The following is a 23,806-nucleotide window of genomic DNA, read 5'->3' as shown; positions in this document are numbered from 1 at the left end:
TGGGGAACCCCCTTCCAGCTGTCGGGTAAGTGTCATATGCAAATAGGTAATTATCTGCTGTTTTAGCCAAGCATTCTGGCTTTAACAGCTAGCACACCTACTTTCTGAGTTGTCAGCAACATGCCAAGGTCAACCAGGCGAGTGCACAGCGGAGAGTGATTCTTTAGTGAAACTGACAGGCTGGGAAGGCTTTGAACAATGAAACTGAACAGCTCCAGCCATGTCCAGGTAAGAGGCTGGTGCACACAGCACTTCTAAATTTGTGCTTTTGCTGCTTGACAGGTCTTCACCAACTTCTTGGAAGTCAGTTGACCTGTTTTGCACTTCACTCACCATGAGCTCTACTTCCCTGCTGTCAGCCTTCACCACAGCATGGGAGCGGCTTATGCAGCTCTACCTTACACTTCTGATGAGGAACAAGAAGAGCAGAAGAAGCAACGCCAACTGCACCAGAAACAACAACAGCAGAAGCAACACCAGCAGCACCAGAATCAACAGCAGTAGATGCAACACCAGCAGCAGCACCAGCTGCCTTCTCCTCAGCCACATGCCACTCCACAAGGCAGAGGGGATGAATCGCCTCTCCCAACATGTCTGAGTGTCTCAGGAAATGCAGGCTTTCATGGCAGGGCATTGCTAACATCTGTAATCTCCCAGAACAAGGCCTCCCTCTAGTAGAGCAGGTGGGCATGCATTGCCAATGGCTGTCAAGGTGGCTATTACTAGAGAGATGCCCTCATTCCCCCACCCATTTCCCCCCCCCCCCCCCCACACCGTTCTGGGTCTCTGCCTCTTCCCGAAATTGTGCACTCTCCATCTGCAAGGAGAGAAAGCAGAGAGTTTTAAGTGTGTGAAATGAATTGTGTGGAGTGGAGGGAAGGACAAATTTTTGTGGAGGATGATTGTGAGGCATGGGTGCGAGAGGAAATTAGAATGAGGGTGAGTGAGAATGTTGGCTGTCCAGATGGGGATTTGAGGAGGTGCCTGGAGAGAGAGGAATGAGTGGAGCTGCAAGGTGTGTTGTTCTGAGTGCAGGAGAATGCTGTGAAAGTCAGAGTTTGGGGCTTAGGAACTGAAAGTGTTATGCCACACACCTTTCCCGCAACGTGAGATCCTTGATCCTCTTAATGCACTGTCTCCAGATTGGAGGGACCACACTCCTGCTGCTGATTTCCTCGGCCTCTTCCATGCATGCTTGCTTGGTTTGAGAGGCTAGCCGCTTCCTGCCATGCTTGGGAGAGCTCTCCTCACCGCAGTTCTTCCGATCCTGCAGCAGGACCTCCAGATAAGAGAGACCAGGGGCCAGCCTTCTCAGGTCTCCTCTCCATTCCGGTGGTTACTGCAGCCTCAGGAATCCATGGCCAGTTCAGCCATTTTGAGCCATTCCAGGGTCCCTTTAATTAGAAATCCTTCCTTAGTCCGCCCTCTCTAATTGGTTGGAAAACCCGGAAACGGGATGCTAACACCATGGCTCAGTTAAAGAGCCATGGCAAAACCCACTGGAGATTCCAACGGGTTCCTGACCTGCTAGAGATTCCGTCGTTTTGTCTAGGACTATCATTTCAAAATCCTGCCCAAGGATTTAAGTTGGTGACCCATTCAAAAACTCAGGGCTTGATTTTCCCCAGCGGTTTCAGGACCCTGCTGTCAGGCTCAAATGCGGTTTAAAAGCCCGAATTGTGTGGCAAACAGTCTCATGACTGTGTTTTTCCCCGAATTGACCCCACCCCGGTCTGGGAGGCCCTTCCAGACAGCTACACTTTTCCCCGACGCCTTTAGACTGGAATATTCCAATTGGCCTCCGACGATAGGCCTTAATAAGCCATTAGCAAGATGAATTGGCTACATGCTGCTTGCAGACAGGTAGCCCTGCCACCACCACAGCCCGGTTCTGGGAAAATGGTCCAGCGGTGGAATGGTGCCAGGAAACCAGCACACCTGCCTCGAGCCCGCCCCCATTGGCCACTAAAATAAAATCAGCCCTCTCTCCACAGATGCTGCCAGACCTGCTGAGTATTTCCAGCACTTCCTGTTTTTATTATAATTGAAATATCTTTCGGCTATGTAATTTCTTCATGTTATACCTGTGCCATTAAAACACCTGAATAGTTGAACAAGTATCTTTAAGAAGCATGGTTTTCCTCTAACAAAATGCATAATAATGTTTACATCATGTTTTTACTAATAACCTGTTTGCATAATATATGTGCCTTTGGTAGAAATATATGCAGTGTCTATTCTTGCATCCCAAAGTAGCTTTTACTTCTGTGGGTGATGGAAAACTGGAGATATTGGATTGGCTGCCCATTATGGACTGAATTTTGTTCCCAGCTCGACGTCGTGTTCCATGGCGGTGGGTGGGCTGGAGAATCGGAACAGCAGTAGCCCTCCATGGAACCCGACATCGGGATTGCCGGGCTCTATCTTCCTGGCGGTGAGGAAGCTCTGTGATGGCCTCTCTGTTGGTGTGTGACGGGACACTGCTCTCCAAATACTAATTAGATGTTTGCATTAATTTAAATGTAACCCACAGTGACCTTAAGTTCCTGATCTTCAGCATGACATGCGGCACACACACGCCTTCACTTTCCAGTCTAGGGAAAGCTGACGGCACCAAGGTGGCAAAGGGGTCAATTCTGAAGCATTTGTATACGGAAAGAGGGGAAGGTGTCAACTCTGCAGTATTTATGTAGGGAAGGGGAGAAGGGGTCAACTCTGCAGTATTTGTGTAGGGAAGGGGAGAAGGGGTCAACTCTGCAGTATTTGTGTAGGGAAGGGGAGAAGGGGTCAACTCTGCAGTATTTATGTAAGGAAGGGGAGAAGGGGTCAACTCTGCAGTATTTATATAAGGAAGGGGAGAAGGGGTCAACTCTGCAGTATTTGTGTAGGGAAGAGGAGAAGGGGTCAACTCTGCAGTATTTGTGTAGGGAAGGGGAGAAGGGGTCAACTCTGCAGTATTTGTGTAGGGAAGGGGAGAAGGGGTCAACTCTGCAGTATTTATGTAAGGAAGGGGAGAAGGGTTCAACTCTGCAGTATTTGTGTGGGGAAGAGGAGAAGTGGTCAACTCTGCAGTATTTGTGTCGGGAAGAGGAGAAGGGGTCAACTCTGCAGTATTTGTGTCGGGAAGGGGAGAAGGGGTCAACTCTGCAGTATTTGTATATGGAAGGAGGGGAAGGGCTCAACTCTGCAGCGTTTATGCAGGGAAGGGGAGAAGGGGTCAACTCTGCAGTACTTGTGTAGGGAAGGGGAGAAGGGGTCAACTCTGTAGCATTTGTATACGGAAGGAGGGGAAGGGGTCAACTCTGTAGTATTTATGTAAGGAAGCGGAGAAGGGGTCAACTCTGCAGTATTTGTGTAGGGAAGGGGGAAGGGGTCAATTCTGCATTTTGCTGACCTGTCTGTGGGGCTGGCTGCATTTAAAAATGGCGCCAGTTCCTGCTTCAGGTGACATGGTGAATGATGTCACCAATGCCACCCGCGCATGATTGGGGGGGGGGGGCAGCCTCCATGAATATGCTAAGTGGCCGCCCGCCACAGAATTGTGGCAGCGCGGATCCTGCGTGGGACAGCTGCCATTTTCTGCACCCGCCACCGTTCCTGGCAGCGGGACAACAAAATCCAGCCCTATACATCTCACACAATTTTCCTTTCCATTGGCTTGAGTGGAAAATAAAATCAGGTAATTTATAACAGGTGACCAATCTGCTACTGTAGCTTTCCACCACCGCCAAAAAATTAAAATCAACTTCCTAGGTTGCAAGCAACATTTCGCTGTCTCACTGAAGCAAACACTAGTGCTACAGGGGGAAAAAAATTACTCAAATGTCAAGAGTAGCTTTATTTGCAACTAAAATGAACATTTAAGATACAAGTTCATTATAACTTGTCTTCCCTTCTCCCACTTTTCTTTTTTTTCCTTGATTATAATATTCAAGGTGCCTAATGCCTGTTTCCAATGGGTGCCCTTCTGGTGAGGATCTCCTGCACCCCGATACTGGTGTCCCACCTCTTGGATTAATCGACTATCTGTGGGCTGAATTTTGCCGATTACAGGCAGGTTCCGCTGTCGGGGCTGAAAGCGGAGGTGACTCCGCTTCAGCAGGCGGTGGGACCCGGGGCAGTATATTGCCGCTGCTGGCCAATTAACCACCTCCCAGCCCTTCGCCAATGGGCTCGGAAAACTCAGCCCTGTATCTCGATCAATATTAATTTAGTTTTCTTTCACTGTCAAGTTCCCTGAAATCATTTCCTCAATCATGAAATCATTTCCTCAATCATGAAATCAGAGCTCACTATTACAACAAATATATTGCCAAAAAAGTCAGCACAAATTGAAAAATGGAACAAAATGGTATTTTCATTTGCAATTATTTTAATAACTTTAGAAATTTCTTGTTTCATGTTGTGAAGTATACTGTCTTGTCTCAAATGTTATAGATGAAATATACTCTGTTCATGAATCCAAACTAATATAAGATAAATCTTTTGAAGTTATTGAAAAACGCAAGATAAGTGAAGACATTACTTACACGATTTTGGAGGAAGATGAAATCAGGCATTGGAAAGGTACAGACAAAATTATGTTACCTTGATTAAATACCTAGTTACTACTTATTGTCTAGGCTTATGGAAGAAGAATGAATATTTGGGTGACATCTCAGAAAGCTACTTGTGTTCATGGAACTGCATCCAACATTATCCAACACTTTTAGGAGAAGGCATACATTTATGTGAACTTCATTGCTTTTTAATTGGTCAAATTCACTGAAATGGGATCAGCACATCATAGCCTTTCATTCAGATTTCTTAAATGCATTTTTTTTTGTAATTGAAGTAATAGTGGTGTAAAATAAAAATGTTTTTTAAAGTTCCTGAGGTTCCGAAGAAGACTACCGAACATGTTTTTGTTGAAGAGGAAGTTTATGTAAGAAAAGGTACAAAACTGAACAGTCTTGTGTTTTTCAGCAAGTGTGCTTTATGTGCTATTATCATTTTATTCTTAAAGATTTTTTTTCTTTAAATAATCTCTCCCTTGTAAGTGTTCTTTTTCTTCTAAAAATGCTAATAACATATTTCACTGTCTTTTTGTATATTGGTTTTTGCTTAACTGTTGCATAAATTTTGGTCTCTTTGTATGTGTGTTTGTTTTGGTCCCCATCTTTTAGAGAAAGTTTTTGTTTAATTGTGTAAGTCTGATTGTAGTCAATTAATTGTACTTTACTATTTTGTAATTAGTGTAAAGATCCAAGAAAATTAGCAAAAGGTTGCCTGAAAGAAAATCAAATTGCCCTTAAGATTTTCAGAAGAATTTAAAATTTGAATATATTTAAATTAGTTTAATATTTTGGGTACTGAAACTAATTGGTCTGAGACCTTTTTTAAATGGTAAGCATGTGAGTTTTCGAAACTCAAGCTAATTTTCTGTAGTACTAGTATATACGTTAAGCATTTGCTACAGTTTGGCATTTCCTTTAAACGTCTCTCATTTTTTGTCGTGCTCCCAAGCTTTTTCTATATATTGCATAGCTTTTCCTGTATTTTCTTTGAACTTTTCCTTGTACTTTTTTCTGTACACAACACAACCAAAAATAAAAATGCACTAGAAAGAGATGGAAACATCAACAGTACTATGGTAGCTTTAAAAATATTAAATACTTTTCACCTACTGAGTGAATTCCAAATACTTAATAACCCAGTTGCTAGACATATGCATGCAATTTACAGCATGATTTTAAATTCTGGGAACACGAAGGAAACATTTAAAATTAGTAAGAACTCGAAAAGATATTTATTTGATTCTTTTCTTGCTGCCTTTCCAATATCCAGCTCAGGTGCATTTTCTTGTAAAATACAGGAATCTATGTAGATGTGAGAGCATAGAATGTTTGTTAATACAATTTGTTAAATGTATATAAATGTCTTCTGTTAATTGGTGTGGTCTACAATAACAATAATGTCTTTAAAGTGTCTGGAGTTGCCAGGGAAGCTGTACCTGAAAAAGTTCCTGACCAAGCTGCACCCCCTCGGATTCCTATTGTACAGGAGGCAGTTCCACAAAAAGGTACAAAGAGCTTGCTGTTTGTCTACAACAAAACGTCATGTATGCCCTGTGGATCTTGTTAGTCTTAATTGTGGTTTTCTCACAAATGCCAGCTTGTTGTATTTACCATAGCTTATTCTTTATTTTTGTAGGGATCTTTGAGATTTGATATACTTGATCAAAGCTGCTTTTGTTCTCATAATTGCTATTGTCTGTGTACACAACTGTTACTGATAATTCTTAATGTTCTGTGTGAAAGGTTTAAAATTGTCAAACCTTTGTTTGTTATACCTTTTTGAATTGTGTGTCTTTTAAGAATTGTAAATGTCTAAAAAAGTTTGGATTTTGATCTCAGTCAGAACTAATAATCTTTACATGGCATAAATTGCCAAGAAAGTATCACTTCAAAAAGTTGTATCACTCTCTTCTTCTTCTTCTTTGGCCTCATTGTCTTGAGAGACAATGGGTAAGCGCCTAGAGGTGGTCAGTGGTTTGTGAAGCAGCGCCTGGAGTGGCTATAAAGGCCAATTTTAGAGTGACAGACTTCAAAAAGTTGTATCACTAACTCTTCCATAAGCACTCAAGGGCAAGTGGAATCAGTTCCATCAGCATGATCATCTAAGACCAAGCCTGCAATCATTTCAGTTATAGCACCTCTAACTGCACTTCTGTTTAATGCTACCGGGACAGCAGCATTATCATTAGTTTTGAAAATTGATGCAAAGTACCGATGCAATCTTTAGATTTGATTCCTAGAGATTATATTTTGACAGCAACTATCTACAATAGAGGGCTGAATTTTACAGACCCCCCGACATCAGGGTTCATGACGGGGGGCCTGAAAATGCCTCTGGGAGAGGGCTGCCACGCACCCCGATGCCGGGAGGGCCTGGCCCGATATTACTAGCGGCGGCGAGGCCTCGTGGCGGTGCTCCTGCTGCTCAGCAACAGGACCCCTATTTACATATTCAGATAAATTAAAATGAATGCATTAATTATACTTACCTCACCGCCTTCCATTCCGGTGCAATCTTCCTCCCCAGCATTTGGATCCCGGTCTGGCGAAATGAGGTGTAATACTGGTGGAGAGGGGGGAGGAAGTAAGTTTGTCAGTGCGGGGGTTTGGGGGAAATGGTGTCAAAGTGACATCATTGGTGTAAGGGTTGGTGGGGAAGGGTTTTGGGTTAAAATTTATGCACTTTGTTGGGGGGGAGGTCAGGTGGACACGGTGTTTTGGGGAGGGAGAGGGCAAGTATTTAATTTAATTGTTATGGGGGGTGGGACAGGGGCAAAATAAATATTTAATTTTTTTCATTCACTTTGGCATTAAATATTTAAATTTAATGGTAGGACTCAAAGCCCTTTACAAATGGTGTCAGCGCATGCGCTCAGCCCGCCCCCTCCACATCATCGAGGTAGGGGGGTGGCCTGCCCCAGCTATTTAAATGAGCCACCACACTTAGGATCGTAGCAGCTCTGTAGGCCGCCATTGTTTTTGTGGGAATATAAAATACAGCCCAGAGGGTTTGATGTGCATTGAACAAAATAGAGTGTTGTGTGGCTGATTTCACATTTCACCACCCCAAACACATTTTGATTTGTAGTTTAACTATAAATAGTAAATTTTGAATGTACATTTTTTATTAGACTTCCAACTAATACAAACATTACTACAAGGTTCATGATTATTGTTATGCAGTTACCACTTATATTTTTGCATGTGCTTTGTGGCCTAATTGTTTGTAATGTATGCTGTTGTTCCGTATGTTTTGCTTCACTTTTTAAACAACTTTTAAGTTAATTTTCTTCAGTGTATTTTATCTAAAAATGAAAATGTTCTTTAAAGTGCCTAAGAAGCCTGTTGCTGAGGAGGTTAAACAAGTTATTGTTTCAAGAAAGGAAATAGTTCCACCAACAAAAGGTATGGAAATATGCATACCATACTTTTAAAATGATTCTTTAAAAAGAAAGCACATGATCTAGCTTCCAATGCTGTTTGTTTGTGTGTATGTGTGTATGTCTTTATGCATTCAGGTCTCTTTTATATATTGCAGTTTATAATTTTGCTTATCCATTAAACTGAGGGACACATTGAATTAGGAACACTTATTTATAAATTCTAATATATCTTTTCATTGAATATTACAGTTCTGGAAATGAGTGTGTTCTCATTTTGGTCAGTTTACTATAATTAGTGTTTTTGCAACTAAAATAATTCAACTTCATAATTTGAGATGATGTAAGAATCTCTTAACTTACAACATATTTGGAGGGAAAGGGGAATTATAACAAGCAATTTAACTTTAAGCCTTTTAAATTATAAAATCATAATGGTTGTTTGGTTTATTTATCTTTATGTTACAGTTACTTCTCAGTTAACATTTAGTAAATGGAAACATGCATACATACATACATGAGAACATACAGATGTGATAGTAAGTGAATCAGAAATTAGTGAAAGACATTGGCCTTTTAATTAGCAATTTGCTTCCTGAAACTGCCAACAGGAAATCCTCAGAGGTAGCAAATTTATCTAGTGGAGATCAAGGCTGAGAATCCCCATTACCATGCTACACACTATATTTTGAAACAAATCCTTTAATACTGAAGAATTATCTATATGCACCATTGTTAAAGACATTATAGCAGGGCACTTAGAAAAATTCAAGGTAATCAGGCAGAGTCAACATGGTTTTGTAAAAGGGAAATCATGTTTAACCAATTTATTGGAGTTCTTTGAAGAAGTAACGTGCTGTGGATAAAGGGGAACCGGTGGATGTACTGTACTTGGATTTCCAGAAGGCATTTGATAAGGTGCCACATCAAAGGTTATTACGGAAAATAAAAGCTCATGGTATAGGGGGTAACATTTTGGCATGAATAGAAGATTGGCTAGCTAACAAGAAAAAGAGAGTGGGCATAAAATGGGTCATTTTCTGGTTGACAAGATGTAATGAGTGATGTGCCACAGGGATCAGTGCTGGGGCCTCAATTTTTTACAATTTATATAAGTGACTTGGAAGAAGGTATGGTTGCTAAATTTGTTGATGGCACAAAGATAGGTAGGAAAGTAAGTTGTGAAGAGGACAAAAGGAGGCTACAAAGGGATATAGATGGGTTAAGTGAGTGGGCAAAGATCTGGCAAATGGAGTATAATGCGGGAAAGCGTGAAATTGTCCATTTTGGCAGGAAGAATAAAAATGAAGCATATTATCTAAATGGTGAGAGATTGCAGAGCTCTGAAATGCAGACGGGTCTGGGTATCTTAGTGCATGAATTGCAAAAGGTTAGTATGCAGGTACAGCAAGTAATTAGGAAAGCTAATAGAATGTTATTGTTTATTGTGAAGGGAATTGAATATAAAAGTAGGGAGGTTATGCTTCAGTTATACAGGGCATTGGTGAGTCCACATCTGGAGTACTGTGTACAATATTGGTCTCCTCATTTAAGGAAGGATGTAAATGTGTTGGAAGCAGTTCAGTAGGTTTGCTAGATTAATACCTAGAATGGGCGAGTTGTCTTATGAGGTAAAGTTGGACAGGCTAGGCTTGTATCCGCTGGAATTTAGAAGAGTAAGAGGTGACTTGATTGAAACATATAAGATTCTGAAGGGTCTTGACAGGGTGGATATGGAAAGGATGTTTCCTCCTGTGGGAGAATCTAGAACTAGGGGTCACTGTTTAAAAATAAGGGGTCGTCCATTTAAGACAGAGATGAGGAGACATTTTTTCTCTCGGAGGGTCGTGAGTCTTTGGAATTCTCTTCCTCAAAAGGCGGTGGAAGCAGAGTCTTTGAATATTTTTAATGCAGAGGTAGATAGATTCTTGATAAGCAAGGGGGTGAAAGGTTATCAGGGGTAGACGGAAATGTGGAGTTGAGGTTACAATCAGATCAGCCATGATCTTATTGAATGGCAGAGCAGGCTCGAGGGGTTGAGGGGCCTACTCCTGCTCCTAATTCGTATGTTCATATGTTTTGAAAAGAGATTTGAAATGTTTTTGAACAGGCTTTTCAACTTGGTGGTTTAGTTGTCACTAACATGTCTAATCAAAAACATCAACATGGTGTTCAATAGCATGGAAATGCTACAAGCCAGCTTGTTTGAAAAGTAATTCTGGGGACAACACCTGGGGCGATATATACAGGATAGAGTTCTGTCTATGAAAAGTCATATTCGCAGTGCTGCTCGAAGTGATAGAAAATATGAAGGCTTACAGCTAAAATCACTTAGGCTAGTTGAGAACTGAACCTTAAAATATCCAAACGATTAGTGTGTAATTAATTTGGCTTGTAACTGCATGATTAATTAACTAGGTTTCATAAAGCAATAATAAGTTTATGTGTACTAGAACCATGATGCAAAATGAGGTGTTATTGTGTGACTGGCATGAGATAGTACACTGTGTAATGTATCAGTTGGTTCTTTTGTGTTTAATGTTTCATGTATTTCTGTGTTAAAATGTTACTAGAACCATGATGCAAAATGAGAAATTATTGTTTGATTGGCACGAGATGGTAGACTGTGCATTGTAGTAGTTGGTTCTTTTGTGTTTAATGTTTTGTGTATTTCTGTGTTAAAATGTTCTAAGTGCACATCTTTGATTTTTCTGTCCAAAAATTAAATTCCTTAAAGTGCCAGAGGTTTCTGAGTTTCTTCCTGAAGAAGTGAAACCAGTTACACAAAAAGAAAAGATTGCTCCAACAAAAGGTACAAAAGAAGCCACATGTTTTTTAATAGCATTTTTCTTTTGATAAACAGTGTATCCATCCTGCCATTATCTTGGAGGCTCTTTTAGAGGCTCTGCTACTTGTTAATCCTATCTTACAAACTGTGTTGTTTACATTGTTTGCTGTATATTTGTGCCATTCTATTACTGTATTGTGCTACTGTTCTACTTGAATTAATTTTGATACTGTCATTATGCTTAGGTAAGCATTTAAAAGCAGAGGCTGAGAATTCAGATCCTGAGTGCCTGTTTTTTTGGCACTACAAGTGCCATTTTTCCTCCAAAATGGTGTTGTGGTGCACACACACCAGATGTAAGCCGCACTGGACACCATTTTGGTGAGGGCATTTGCACATATGCAGAGACCATCCACCAGAAGTACGTAGAGTAGGCAGATCGTGACATCAATATGCATCTAATGTTGATTTGACGTAAGTGTTGCAATTTTGGAGCAAACACCCTCTCTTCAGCTCACACAGCTGAACATGAAATAAGCAGCAGGAAACACCGTTCCCTCCAGCACTATGTAAAGGGATCAGAAACTACTTTTAGGTTAGTTGCTGTTTGATTTCTACTGGCTGGTACTGCAATTATAGAAAGGTTTGAGGGTTTCCAGAGTTATTTAAAGTTGCTAAAGTCTACAGGGAGTGATGTGACACGTGCTGAAGGACTTTTTCCTGACTTCAAGGATTCTGCACAAACCACTTGCTCCCAGACATGGGTGCAGTAGTTTGCATCCCCTTGGACTACAGCATGATCGGGAGAATGAACAGAGGCAATGTGAAGCAAGACAAGCCGTTGGAAGAAGGAGGAGGGGTGGGGGAAAAGGGCTTTCAGCAGGAGCACGTGAGAAACCTCAGTGAGGAACAGTGTGTTAGACTTTCCTGCTTCACTAAGGATGTCCTCACTGATATCCACTACCTGCTGCAGCCACAACTGCAGCCTCAGAGCAGGGCGAGGACAGCATTGCCAGTGGCTGCGATGGTGACCAGGGCCATGGACCTTTATGAGTTTGGCTCCTTTCAGCTGGAGCAAGTGATATTTGTAACATCTCCCAGTTTGCCACCCACTGCTGCATAAGGGAGGTCACTGATGTTTTATATTCCAAGGGAGTTGAGCGCATTTCACTGTCTTGCCAGAGAGCAGCAGGTGGAGCAAGCACATGGCTTTGCGAGGATTGCAGGCTTCCCCATGTATAAGGTGACATTGAGTGCACATGGACAACTCTGAGATGCACCGCAACCAGCAGGGATTCTGCTGCCTCAACATCCAGGTGGTTTGCGGCTATATGCGGCATATTATGCAGGTCAATGCCTGGGAGCAGTCATGTTGCCTTCATTCTGTAGCAATCCACTGTACCTTCTGTATTTGAGCCACCACGACAAACCAGAGTGTGGCCATTGGACAACATGGGCTATCTGCTGATGACATGGCTCATGACTCCAGTGCATAACCCATGCACATGTGAGCAGCACACATGCAACAAAAATCATATTGTCACACAAAATGTAATCGAGCAGACCATTGTGGGTGTGCTTAAATAATGCTTCCACTGCTTGGACTGCCCTGGAGGAGACCGACAGTACTCAGCAGAGCATGTGGTGGTTGCTGTCTGCTACACACTTCACTATTGTAGCCCAGGTCACCAGATATACGGTGACCAGCTGTGGAGGATGAGGAAGGGAGGAGGCAACCAACATAGCCCCTTTCTGTCTAGGTTGTCTGATCAATTCATCCAACTGCAATCGCAGTAAACGTAACCTCAAATCCCCATTCACCAACAGCCTCGCACCTTACTTTCCCTCTGTTACTTACCATCACTGTGTCCACTTGGCCACAATGGAAAAATAAAAGCCACCACAAACAAACATTCCGAACCAAATGTATAAATCAGATCATGCCATATTGCGTACAAACATCAACTAACCACCCTGGTGCATTCCCTTAGTCCCTGTCTTTCATGTGCCTTTGCCTGTTCTAGTCCTCCTAAGCAGTGCTACCCCATTGGCTGCAGCATGGCTGGTGGAAGGCTGCAGACTTTCAGTGGGGGAAGCAGAAGAAGGCCTTGGAGGACACCCTTGAGCAGCTCTAACCCTAGAAGACCCAAATTTCAGACTGCACCATCTCGACTTGGATGCAGCAGTCTGGGCTGGCTGGCTGAAAGGCAACAGCAAGGGCACCGACAGAGTGGCAGTGATGGGAGGATGAATATAGTCATCCTGAGAGAGAGTCGTGATCCTTGGAGCCACTGCCACTCCCCGGGGAGTGCCTTGTAATCTGTTGGAGGACAGGTTGCTGGACTTCCGCCATATCTTGGAAGCACATTTGAACACTGGTATCTGCAGCTATGATGGCAGCAGTCTGAGCATGTGTGACAGCAAGCTAAGCCTGCATAACTTCAATCTGAGCTTCCACTGCAGCACTCAGAGTGGCTTCTGCTTGTGCTGCAATGGAAACTGAGGCATCGGCCGTCAGACACTGCATCGCAGATAGATCCGTAGGTGTGCTAATGGATTTGGCCACCACTTCCATGCTGGAAAGGGTGGACTCTAAGCTCTGCATAAAGCCCTTTCCCCAATTGGTACTGGACTCCTCCATGCTCCTTGTCACTGGCCGCAGGTTTTCCATCAGGACTGCCAGTGCACCAAGCATTTCACTGTGCCTAGACACCAGCTTTCATCTGTACAGCCCAATGAAATCCTCATCTGAGTCCTCTGCAGTAGAACTGGAATACAATCTCACCTTCTGTCAAGCTGGCACCCATGCTTCCATTGTCTCTATCCTGGCATCAGAGCACTCGTGCCCGGTGTCTCACCATGTGAAGATCTCTAAGCTATCCTCTAAAGTGTGTGCAGTGTCACTATCTGAGCAGGTGGTTGTGCGTCTGAAAGTGAGTTCTTCATCACTGTCTTCCTGTTCATTCATCTCTTGCTTATCTATCACTACCTGGCCAGGTGGCAATTCTAGGGTATCTGAGAGGAAAAAGGCACAAGGGCAGGGTTGTAATGATGGGAGGAGGAGGGGAAAGCAAGAAGTGAATACTTACACCTTGTGCAGCTTGTAAATCAGAAGAGATTGGGGGGAAGAGAAGGAGAATTACTGTCATCTTCAATGGTTTCAGCTCTACAGCTGGTCACAGCCTCAGTCATAGTGTTCTAGTGATGGAGCCCACCATCTCCTCTGTAGGGATGAGGATATGTAGCTGTGCCTGTCCCCATTGGTTTGGTGCTGCTGCCTGCAGTTATGTGCCACTTGTCCTGCAAGAGAGAGGAAAGAATGTCAGAGCATGTGATGCAGCGTATTTGGGTGATGTGACTGTCATGGTTGAATAGCTGGCAGTGGGTGTGAGGCTCGCAGCAGTGCTAAATCTGTGAAGGTGAGGTGAATCAATGAATGTGAGGTATGAGCTATGATTGGCAGAGATTGTTGGTAGGTTAGTGATGGGAGTGGCTGGTTGTGCATTGAGCTGCGGCAGAGGCTAGTGATGCAGTTGGTAGGATATGGCATTTGAAGATACATTCACTGACCTTGACCACTGTGCGAGGTCATGGAACATTTTGCAGCCCTGCATCAGGTCCTCAAGGCTAGATACCTAGCATTGACCACCACGGCTATCTGGTCCTACTGCCTTCACAAAATTTATCTGGAGTGTCTCCTGGACCCTTGTGGATAGATGACGTATCTGCTCCTCTCCACCTCCTGCACCAAGGCCTTCAGTACAGCATTGGAAAGTCTTGGAGCCCATTCTCTGCCACGTTGTGCCATTTTTCTGTCTTTCCAAGGTCAGAATCTGTTGCAGAATGGCTTCCAGCACCTGTTGCTGCCACAATCAGCCTTTCCTTTAAGAGGTGCAGGTTGGCTTTAGGTCATGCAGGATAGCTTTAACTCATGCTGGTGCCTCTCGATTTTGAGCCCCTGCTCAAGCATACAACCGCTTAACAGCATGCTTAGCACTGGTTGCATGCTGCAAATATTTAAATTAGCAGGCAGCACGATGTTTGCTTGCTGCCTTTTTTTTATTAGTTCCTGGGATGTGGGCATCGTTGGCTAGGGTAGCATTAATTGCCCATCCCTAATTGCCCTTGCGAAGGTGGTGGTGAACCACCTTCTTGAACAGCTGCAGTCCATGTGAGATAGGTACACCCACAGTGCTGTTAGGTAGGGAGTTCTAGAATTTTGACCGAGCGACATTGAAGGAATGGCCATATAGTTCCAAATCAGGATAGTATGTGGCATGGAGGGGAGCTTGCAAGTGGTGGTGTCCCCATACATCTTCTGCCCTTGTTCCTCTAGGTGGTAGAGGTCATTGGTTTGGAAGGTGCTGTCTTAGGAACCTTGGTGCATTGCTGCAGTGCATCTTGTAGATGGTACACACATCAGAAGCAATAATCCCCGTGCCCACTTTCAGGCCCTGTCCAATTTTGTGACCATAATATTTTAATAACACAAGTATTATATCAATTTGAATTTTACCTTGAATTTCTTCACCAGTGACTTGCTTTGAAAACTTGTAGGCTTTTAGCTTGGCTTGTTGGTTACCCCATGATAAAACTTATGAAACAACTGTTTGCTTTGATGAATCATAAATGCAAAGCTCTTTGGCCTTTTTTCTTGTTGCCTCATTGAAAGTGAAGCTAAAATATGTCACTGCAAGCCTACAGTTAGCCCTATGATTCTTCATGAATGGAATTGAGATCATAATTACTGTCTGGACTGCCACACCCACAAGGGAAGATTAGGAATGTGATTGTATTTCTTTGTTTTCCGAGATTATGAACCTCATCAAATATAAGGGGGAGGAATCAACTTTTGTCATTTGAATTTGAAAACTATCTTTTAAACATTGATCTTATAATCTTTTACGTTATCTTACGACTGTATATGCAGGAATTCATTATGCTACTTCTTATTCCTCTAACTTGCTGGCTGCTAACAGCACCTTACACTCAATGCAACAAGTCTAGAACTAAGCTCCTGTGGCTGGGCTTAAAGCAAGTGTTTGGAAAATCAAAATTGTGCATCTTTAAATCCTCCTGCCTTTCAGGCTGGACTTCTGGTTCACTGCAAGCCATTGTTAGTCGTTCACGTACCACCCTGAGCAAGTGATAATGTCAGATTTTTGTCATTGTTAATGACCTATCTGCACACTCAGTGCCACTTCCTTTCAACCAACCAGTCTTGGTTGTAATCTTGAGTTATCCGCTAATTGTTAATGGCACCAAATTTTTCCTTTTAGAAAAATGTAATTCAGGGGACTGGTTTCCTGTCTGAGTTTATCCTAAATTGAGGCAGTGTTGGTCTTAATGAAAGCACAATTCCATTGACATTCTTTACTAGTAGAAAAATAGTCTAATTTTAAAACTAGTATAGATTTTTAAAATTGTCTGAAAAACCTTAATTTAGGAAATCCACTTATCTTAACTGCCACTTCTTCACTGATGCAAAATTGTGTGGATAAGTAATTGTTATCGTGATATAACAACATTTATATCATTTTGCATTTATATAGTGCCTTTAACATAATAAAACATTCCAAAGTGCTTTATAGGAGTATTATCAAACAAAATTTGATACCAAGCTGAGACAGAGATATTAGGGCAGGTGAGGTAGGTTTTAAGGTGCATCTTAAAAGAGGAGCAGGTAACGGAGAGGTTGAGGGAGAGAATTCCAGAACTCAGGGCCTATTCGGCCAAAGGTATAGCTGCCAGTGGTAAGGCCAAAAAAATTGGGAAGGACAAGATTCCAGAATCGGAGGAAAGTGGAGTATTTGGAGGGTTGTAGAGCTGGAGAAGTTTATAGAAATAGTGAGAGGCAAGGCCATAAAGGGATTTTAACCCAAGGATGCAGATTTTATATTCAAGGAGTTGCTGGACCGGGAGCCAATATAAATCAACAAGCACTGGTATGATAGGTGAATGGGATTTGGTGCGACTTCAGACATGCGCAGCCGAGTTTTATATGAGCTGAAATTTATGGAGGGCGGAAGATGGGAGGTCAGCCAGGAGCCTATTGGAATAGTCGAGTCTGCAGATGACAAATTGATGGATGAGCCGAGGCAGGGGTGGAGAAGAACAATATTATGAAGGTGCAATTAGACAATCTTGATGATAAGATATGGGGTCAGAATCTCAGCTCAAGGTGAACTACGATGGCAAGGATGTGAACAATCAGGTTCAACCTCAGACAGTGTCCAGGGAGGGGGATGGAATCAGTGGCTAGGGGACAAAATGTGGCCAGAGCTGAACACGATTGCGCCTTCCCAATATTTAATTAGAGGAAATTGCTGCTCAGCCAATACTAGATGTTGGACAAGTGGCATGACAAATCAGATGGCGCAGAGGGGTTGAAAAATGTGGTGGTGAAGCAGAGCTGTGTCTCATCAGCACTCATGTGTTATCAAATCCTGTCATTGAGGAGCAGCATGAAAATGAGATACAAAAGAAAAATACTGCTGGAAATCTGAAACAAGAACAGAAAATGCTGGAAATACTCAGCAGGTCAGGTAGCATCTATGGAGGAAAAACAGAGTTAATGTTTCAGGTCTTTCATCAGAACTGTCAAAAGTTAGAAATGCAACAGTTTTTTTGCAAGTGAAAGGGGGAGGGGATAAGAAGAAGAAAAGGGAAGGTCTGTGATAGGGTGGAGGGCAGGACAGATTAGATGACAAAAGGTTTCATAGTATAAAGCCAAAGGGAGTGGTAATGAGACAAGAAAAGATGTGTCTGGATGAGATATGAGTGGCAAGATAGCAGCCATCTGAACACAAAGTAAAGGAATAAAGAAAGAGAGGGAGAAAAGAACAAGCAAAAAAAAAAGAAAAAAAAATAAGGGCAGAGGTTACAATCTAAAATTATTGTATTCAGTATTGAGTCTGGAAGGCTGTAAAGTGCCAATCAAAACATGAGGTGCTGTTCCTCGAGCTTGCGTTCAGCTTCATTTTAACCCTACAGCAGGCCAAGGACAGAAAGGTCAGAGTGGGAGAAAGGGCAAGGAGCTATCCTGTCATTTACACTTTTGCTGTTGATGTAGATGAGATATATGAGTTACGTGCTGCAAAGGAAAATACAATTCGAATGCTAATATTTTCATTGTCTGCTTTGTGTGATCTTCATTAGGTGATTGAATAAATTTCATTTTTGGTTTTGATAAGCTTTTGCTGAATGTAAAAAATATTTTTTAAAGTGCCAGAAGTTGCTGTGAAACCTCTTGCTAAAGAACCAGTTCCTGTTCAAAGGAAAGAAATCATTCCAGTAAAAGGTATAAAAATGACAAGATTTTATACAATTATTTTCACATGTTGCATGGTTGCTTCGTGTTGCCATTAAGATGGCAATGTTTTGTTTTTGTGATAATCTCTCAAATCAACTATGGAACTGTTCTGACTGCTTATTGTGCAAAAATTACTCTGTCGTGAATGTGTTACAATGTTGTGATTGTTGTTCTCAGTTGCATATATATATATAGATTATGAATATTGTGATAGCATTAGTATTCCTTAATATTTTGATAATGCATAGATTAAATTGGAGTGAAGCCATTTTTTTGCAAAACTAGAAATGTATTTTTGCCACTGATGAAATTCTGATCATGGAAAACATGAATAATGATACTCAGTAAAACATTCAATTTGTTAGCAAAAAGAGTAAAGAGCCTTTGGTATTATATTTTAACAAATATATTACATGGAAGTAAAATATCCCATTAATTCTAGTTACTCAAGTTCCAAATGGCAGTGCATTACTTACAAAAGTAGCAATAGTTGGTGCAGCTTTACAGTTATGTTATTGTTGCAAGAGAAATTGTCATGTGTTGTCCTGTTTGGTGTTAAGATACATCCTGTATATTTTCTTTAATTATTCTAGTCTTTTAAAAAAATGTTCTTTTAAAGTGCCAGAGATTCCTAAAAAAACAGTTGTTGAAGAAGCGAAACCAATTATTATTTCAAGAAAAAAAGAGGTTTCTCCATTAGAAGGTATAATATTACCGTAAAGGATTTCATACAAACTTCATTCATATATAATTCAATATAAAATTCATCAGAGCAGAATGTAAGCATGGCTTTTCTTCATGATCATTTCATAAGTTCTAATCAGAGTGTTGTTCTTGATGATGCTTATGGTGGCATTTATGTTCTTCATATTTATTGCTGATTGTATGTTATGTTTTGTTTTATTCTGTTGTGATGTAGGGTAATAACTTACATGTCTCGTTTGTGTATTGTTCATGTTTTTTTTGTAGCACTTAGGTTTTTTTTGCTTTAATATAATAAACAGGGATTTGATCTGGAACATTTGAATCAGTGGAGGGTTGATTGTATCTGATTTGTTATAACACCAATTTAGAAAATAATTCAGGGTTTTTTTTTAAGTTCCTATGGTTCACTATTCAAATTGTGAAATTGCCAGAGCAAGATTTTCGGATATGTCAAATATTTGTCAGTTATTGAAAGAAAGCAAATAATGGGCTGAATTTTACCAGCCCCCCTACGTCGGAGGTCGTGGAGGGGGGCCCGGAAAATCCTTCTGTGAAGGCCCCGCCCCATTTTACTGGTGGCGGTGAGGCCTTGTGGCGGTTGTTATGTTAATGCTGGGTTACTGAGTTTAGTTTGTAATATCTGATTTAACTCGGAGCAATGCAGATATCACACTTGTGTTAAATAACCAACTGGTTTATTTACAAAACATTAACTTATAAGTTCTTACAGAATTTCAGTACAATCAGAGCAGTGTAAGCTTCTCGCAGTCTGTTTTAGTTTCACTTCTGCTCTGCAGCGCCACTCGGAGGCTTAAGTAATCAAACAGTGAACACAGATAGTGGACAGTCTGATACAATCAAACCCCGATTGATCGGACACTATAATAAATTTAAATCACTGAATAATTGCTTATCTTTCTGCAATGGCTGTCCCATACTGATATTCCAATTGGTTTCCGGAAGTCCCACGCCTTCAGATCTCCGTTCAGAGATCAGAGGCAGAACATGAGGTTGGAGGAGTGAATTTTTCAGGGTGGGGGGCTGGGGGGGAGTGGGGAAAACTGTTACTATTGGCTGAGGGGATGGAGGGAAGGGGTTGAAGGTCAAAGCTATTAAAGTTCGGGACCAACAAAAAAGTTTTTTCGGGGGAGGGGAGAGGGAAATAAATAACTTGTTTGGTCATTGGGGGAGTGGGAGAGGGGCTTCGATCTTTCATTGAATGTTTAAATTTCAATGCAACTTGCAATATACTTTGAAAATTTAAATGACTTGTAAGGGCTTGAAGCACTTTAGAAATGGCACCTGGATGCCATTGCTGGGGACAGAGTGCCCATCGGGGGGGGTGCATTTCGCTCCCTCCATGTTAATGAGCTGCCGCACAAAGTTTCGCAGTGCACAACTCGCGGGTGTGCCACGCTGGTTTTGATTGGCGGTGAGCTATAAAAATTCAGCCCAATAATTTTGTATGCAGTTTAATTTGAGTGTTTATTTTCTCCCACAAGAGTTATTTTTATTTCTACATCAGTAGCATGTGTTGTCAAAATTAATAATCTGGATGAGGAATATCTTCCTCCAGCAAATAAAATTCTTGGAGCCAATTTCAAATAAAATGGTGACCCCCCCAAATGGTTCAGTGAATAAATAGGATTGAGTTGTACTGATCAGAAAGACACAGGGATGAATTTTACCAGCCCTCTGGAGATGGACTGGGAGATGGGATGGCTCATAAAATGATGGTGGAAGGTGTTGGGAGGGAAGCCTGACATCTTGCTGCTGCCATGGGATAATCCCAGAAGCGGGAATGGCAGTAGCTCGGTGCCCGTCAACTGGAGGTGAGCAGCCAGTTAATTAAATTAACTGGACAATTAATGGCCATTTTACAACAATGCTGGCATTTTACCAGTGTTGGCATGGCCCCCACTGTGTTGGGAGACTGCCAAGTAAATGTGGCCAAGAAGGAGAAATAGTTGTGAGGGCAGTTGCAGATTTTGAGAGTGTGAGTGTTGCAGAAAAGAGGTGAAGTTAAGTCTTCCCTGCTGACTTATGGACAGCTATGGCAAGTGGAGAAGGGAAGGATTGTTTGTGCTGAGGTAAAGAAAGAGTTCTGCAGGACTGTGCAGAAAATATATGATGTGAAGTGGAGTCTTACTTTGGCAATCGAGGTGAGACCATTAAATTTACTTCTGCGTTGCAGTCAGGCCCGAGTGATAATGCTTAGTGCATTCACATGTTGTACCACTTCTTACCATGCCCATCCATCAATTTACCTTAGCACCCACCAACCATGAAAGGAGGAGATGACTTCTTTTCTCTTTTGAATGTCTACCACCAGCCCCATCACAGCTGTATCTGAAAAACTCCAGGCCGTGCTGAAACTCTTCTTGTCCCTAGACATCTTGCAGGTCCACAGTGTTATTTCCCTGCTTTGGTCACCAAAAATGCACTTTGGCTCCTAAAATTTTATTTGCTGGATGAAGATATTCCTTATCCAGATTATTAATTTACAACAATGCTGGCATTTTGCCAGCATCTTTATAACCTGCAGCAGCACTTGATTTCTCACCTTCAAATCAAACAACTGCCTTTGGTGAGTGCATTCCATGCTAGCACATGACTCATTCATGCAAATTAAGGATGTTCTGGAAATTGGGATGGGTTCCCCCACTAACTTGTCCTAATGGCTATGGCTTTCACTACACACACCTCCAGATGAGAGATCAAAATCAACTCCAATATCTTCAGTAGTTGAGTTAAGCAGCTATCAAAATGCACTTTCATTACCTGTCTGATCCTTGGCTTGAATGATAAATCAGACAGTGACATACTTTTTCTTTAAACCATGTTTTTGTTTTTTAAGTGCCAGAAGTTGCTAAGAAGCCAATTGTCGAAGAAGTAAAACAAACTATTGTACCAAGAAAAGACAAGGTTGCTCCAGCAAAAGGTACATGATTACTCAAGATCCTTAACCAACATTATCTTTACATAATGTAGCATTTTGCTGTTTCAATTACAATGAAAATGTTTCTCATGCTTGCCACTTCAGTCTGAATCAAAACTTTTTTCAGGTTTAGACCAGGGTAATTTCTCTTTCTGTATTTATTAATGGATTTGTACTATTCTGTCAATGTAGTGAAGTTATAGCACACATATTTTTGTCATTTATGTTATTCATGCTCTTTGATTTAAGAAACTAGCATTAAAATTTTATTACAATGCTTGGATAGAAATGTTATATTGAACATTTGGATGTACGCAGAAGTTAATATCACCTATTTGAAAGTAGGTCCACTAATCAAAGCAATTTTAAAAACAATTATTATATTGGAACATGAATCATTTGATTTGAAAAATTACCAACACAGTGAAATGAAATTGTTTAATTTATAAAGATAGTAAAGAATTATTTTAATATTATTGTATCAATGCAATTGGATCTCTATTATTACCAGTAATGTTATTTTAACACTGCTCCCTGTCACATTTCAGGACTTTTTGGCTATTTTTCCACAAAAGGTATTTAGGAAAAAGCGCTACGTTTAATGTTAGGCTTGTAAAAGAATAGTGTATTTAGACAAGTTTATACATAAAAAAAAGATAGAATAAAAGATAGTTAAGATGCTAACAAGCTAGCTTATTTGTCGCTTCCCCATATATTGGTCAGAATCTTGTGGAGGCAGCGGGGTTCCCAGCGTCAGACTGAACAGGCGGGGGAAACCCCACCTCGGCCTTTTCACGCTCACCCCCCGGCGCGATCCTCCATTGTTTTGGAGGTAAAGTTTCCGGTGCCGGGATGTCCATCCCTTGAAAGATGGGGCCGGCAGCTCAGCAGTTTTGGCAGCATCACCGGGAGTGATGGCTATTGCCATTACTGCAGAAGCCTTAGACCCAGGCCCAGCACTCGAACCCCAGACCTCAGGTAAGTGAGGCAGGATCACAGGGGCCAGTCCGGAAGGCCCCAGCAAGAAGGGATGGGAGGGTGGACATGAAATTCAGATGGAGGGGTTCCATGGAGGTGGAGGTTTTTCTGGTGGAGGTCCTTTGTGGGCCACAGATTGCCCACAGAGGAGGGACACCCCCAAGCCTGCAAAGAGTGCGCCTTGTTTTCCAAAGTGCCCTCCTCATGTGGATCTGGGTTAGATCCCAGTGGCGGCGGGAAGAGGCCCTTAAGTGGCAGTTAATAGGCCACTTAAGGGCTTCAATTGACCTCCGAGCTGGATGACCATCGCCAGCCTATCCCGTCCCCGATAAAATCTCCAGCCCTCCGCCATCCCCTCCTGTCGCGGTTCTACGGTTGCCCCCACCTCAGGGGCCCCATAAAATCCAGCCCACTGTAAATAATTAATTTATCCCTTCATATCTGTCCTTGTCTCACCAAGCGTTTTCTTGGTCCACCTCATAGGGATTGATATAGTAAACATGCAAAAGTTATCTTGGGTAATTTAGTGTTTATTATTTGTCATTGCAAGAGAAAATGTCACTTTTTAAGTCAGCATTGTTCGCTGTGTGTTTCATGTCATAATTTGTTGCTTAAATTTTTTCAAAGTGCCAGAGATCCCCAAGAAAACAATTCCTGAGGAAGTTCAAATCATTACTGTGCCAAGAGAAGAGACTGTTCCAGCTAAAGGTAAAAATGAATACACAGAAGATTTTATATCAACATTCTTCATATATCATGTCGCCTCTTATTCTCACCATTATGGCCATTTTCAGATCCTGCTTCTTATTTAAATGCTACATTTATTCTCCATGTTTGTTTCCTTATGCTGTTCGGTTACTCTGTTGCAACCTCATATATTGACCCAAAGCTTGCTGGAGTTGCTGGGGCGACTTGTGGCATGCAACATTAGTTAGATTTTTTTCCTGCACCCTTCAGCTCAAAAATTTTTTGTTCTGTAAGTAGCTGGAAATGCAAGCTGATAACATCATGGTGAGGGTAATAGGACATCTGGGACTTTAGTGAACAGGAACCATAGTCTATCTCCATAACCAATGATACTTAAGGAATGAAAAAGAAACAGAAACAAGGGAGGAGGAGGGTGAATTAGAATCAAATCAGGTCTGAAAG

The 23,806-nt window shown here is 41.8% G+C and overlaps 1 protein-coding gene across 1 annotated transcript in view; it reads left to right on the top strand.

Moving 5' to 3' along the window:
- LOC137372387 (titin-like) overlaps positions 1 to 23,806 on the top strand; it is a 425,393-nt gene that overhangs the window by 179,939 nt on the left and 221,648 nt on the right. Inside the window, exons 106-118 of the mRNA XM_068036276.1 lie at positions 283 to 500; positions 4,492 to 4,566; positions 4,869 to 4,934; positions 5,966 to 6,061; positions 7,887 to 7,961; positions 10,674 to 10,748; positions 13,188 to 13,657; positions 15,655 to 15,853; positions 17,950 to 18,024; positions 18,656 to 18,739; positions 21,599 to 21,682; positions 21,929 to 22,102; positions 23,285 to 23,365. Of these exons, the coding sequence (XP_067892377.1) occupies positions 283 to 500; positions 4,492 to 4,566; positions 4,869 to 4,934; positions 5,966 to 6,061; positions 7,887 to 7,961; positions 10,674 to 10,748; positions 13,188 to 13,657; positions 15,655 to 15,853; positions 17,950 to 18,024; positions 18,656 to 18,739; positions 21,599 to 21,682; positions 21,929 to 22,102; positions 23,285 to 23,365 (1,772 nt within the window). The remainder of the gene's footprint in view (positions 1 to 282; positions 501 to 4,491; positions 4,567 to 4,868; positions 4,935 to 5,965; positions 6,062 to 7,886; positions 7,962 to 10,673; positions 10,749 to 13,187; positions 13,658 to 15,654; positions 15,854 to 17,949; positions 18,025 to 18,655; positions 18,740 to 21,598; positions 21,683 to 21,928; positions 22,103 to 23,284; positions 23,366 to 23,806) is intronic.

The sequence above is a fragment of the Heterodontus francisci genome, chromosome 7, assembly GCF_036365525.1.
Source record: "Heterodontus francisci isolate sHetFra1 chromosome 7, sHetFra1.hap1, whole genome shotgun sequence".
Classification (NCBI taxonomy): Eukaryota; Metazoa; Chordata; class Chondrichthyes; order Heterodontiformes; family Heterodontidae; genus Heterodontus; species Heterodontus francisci.
This window is presented reverse-complemented; position numbering and strand designations above follow the sequence as displayed.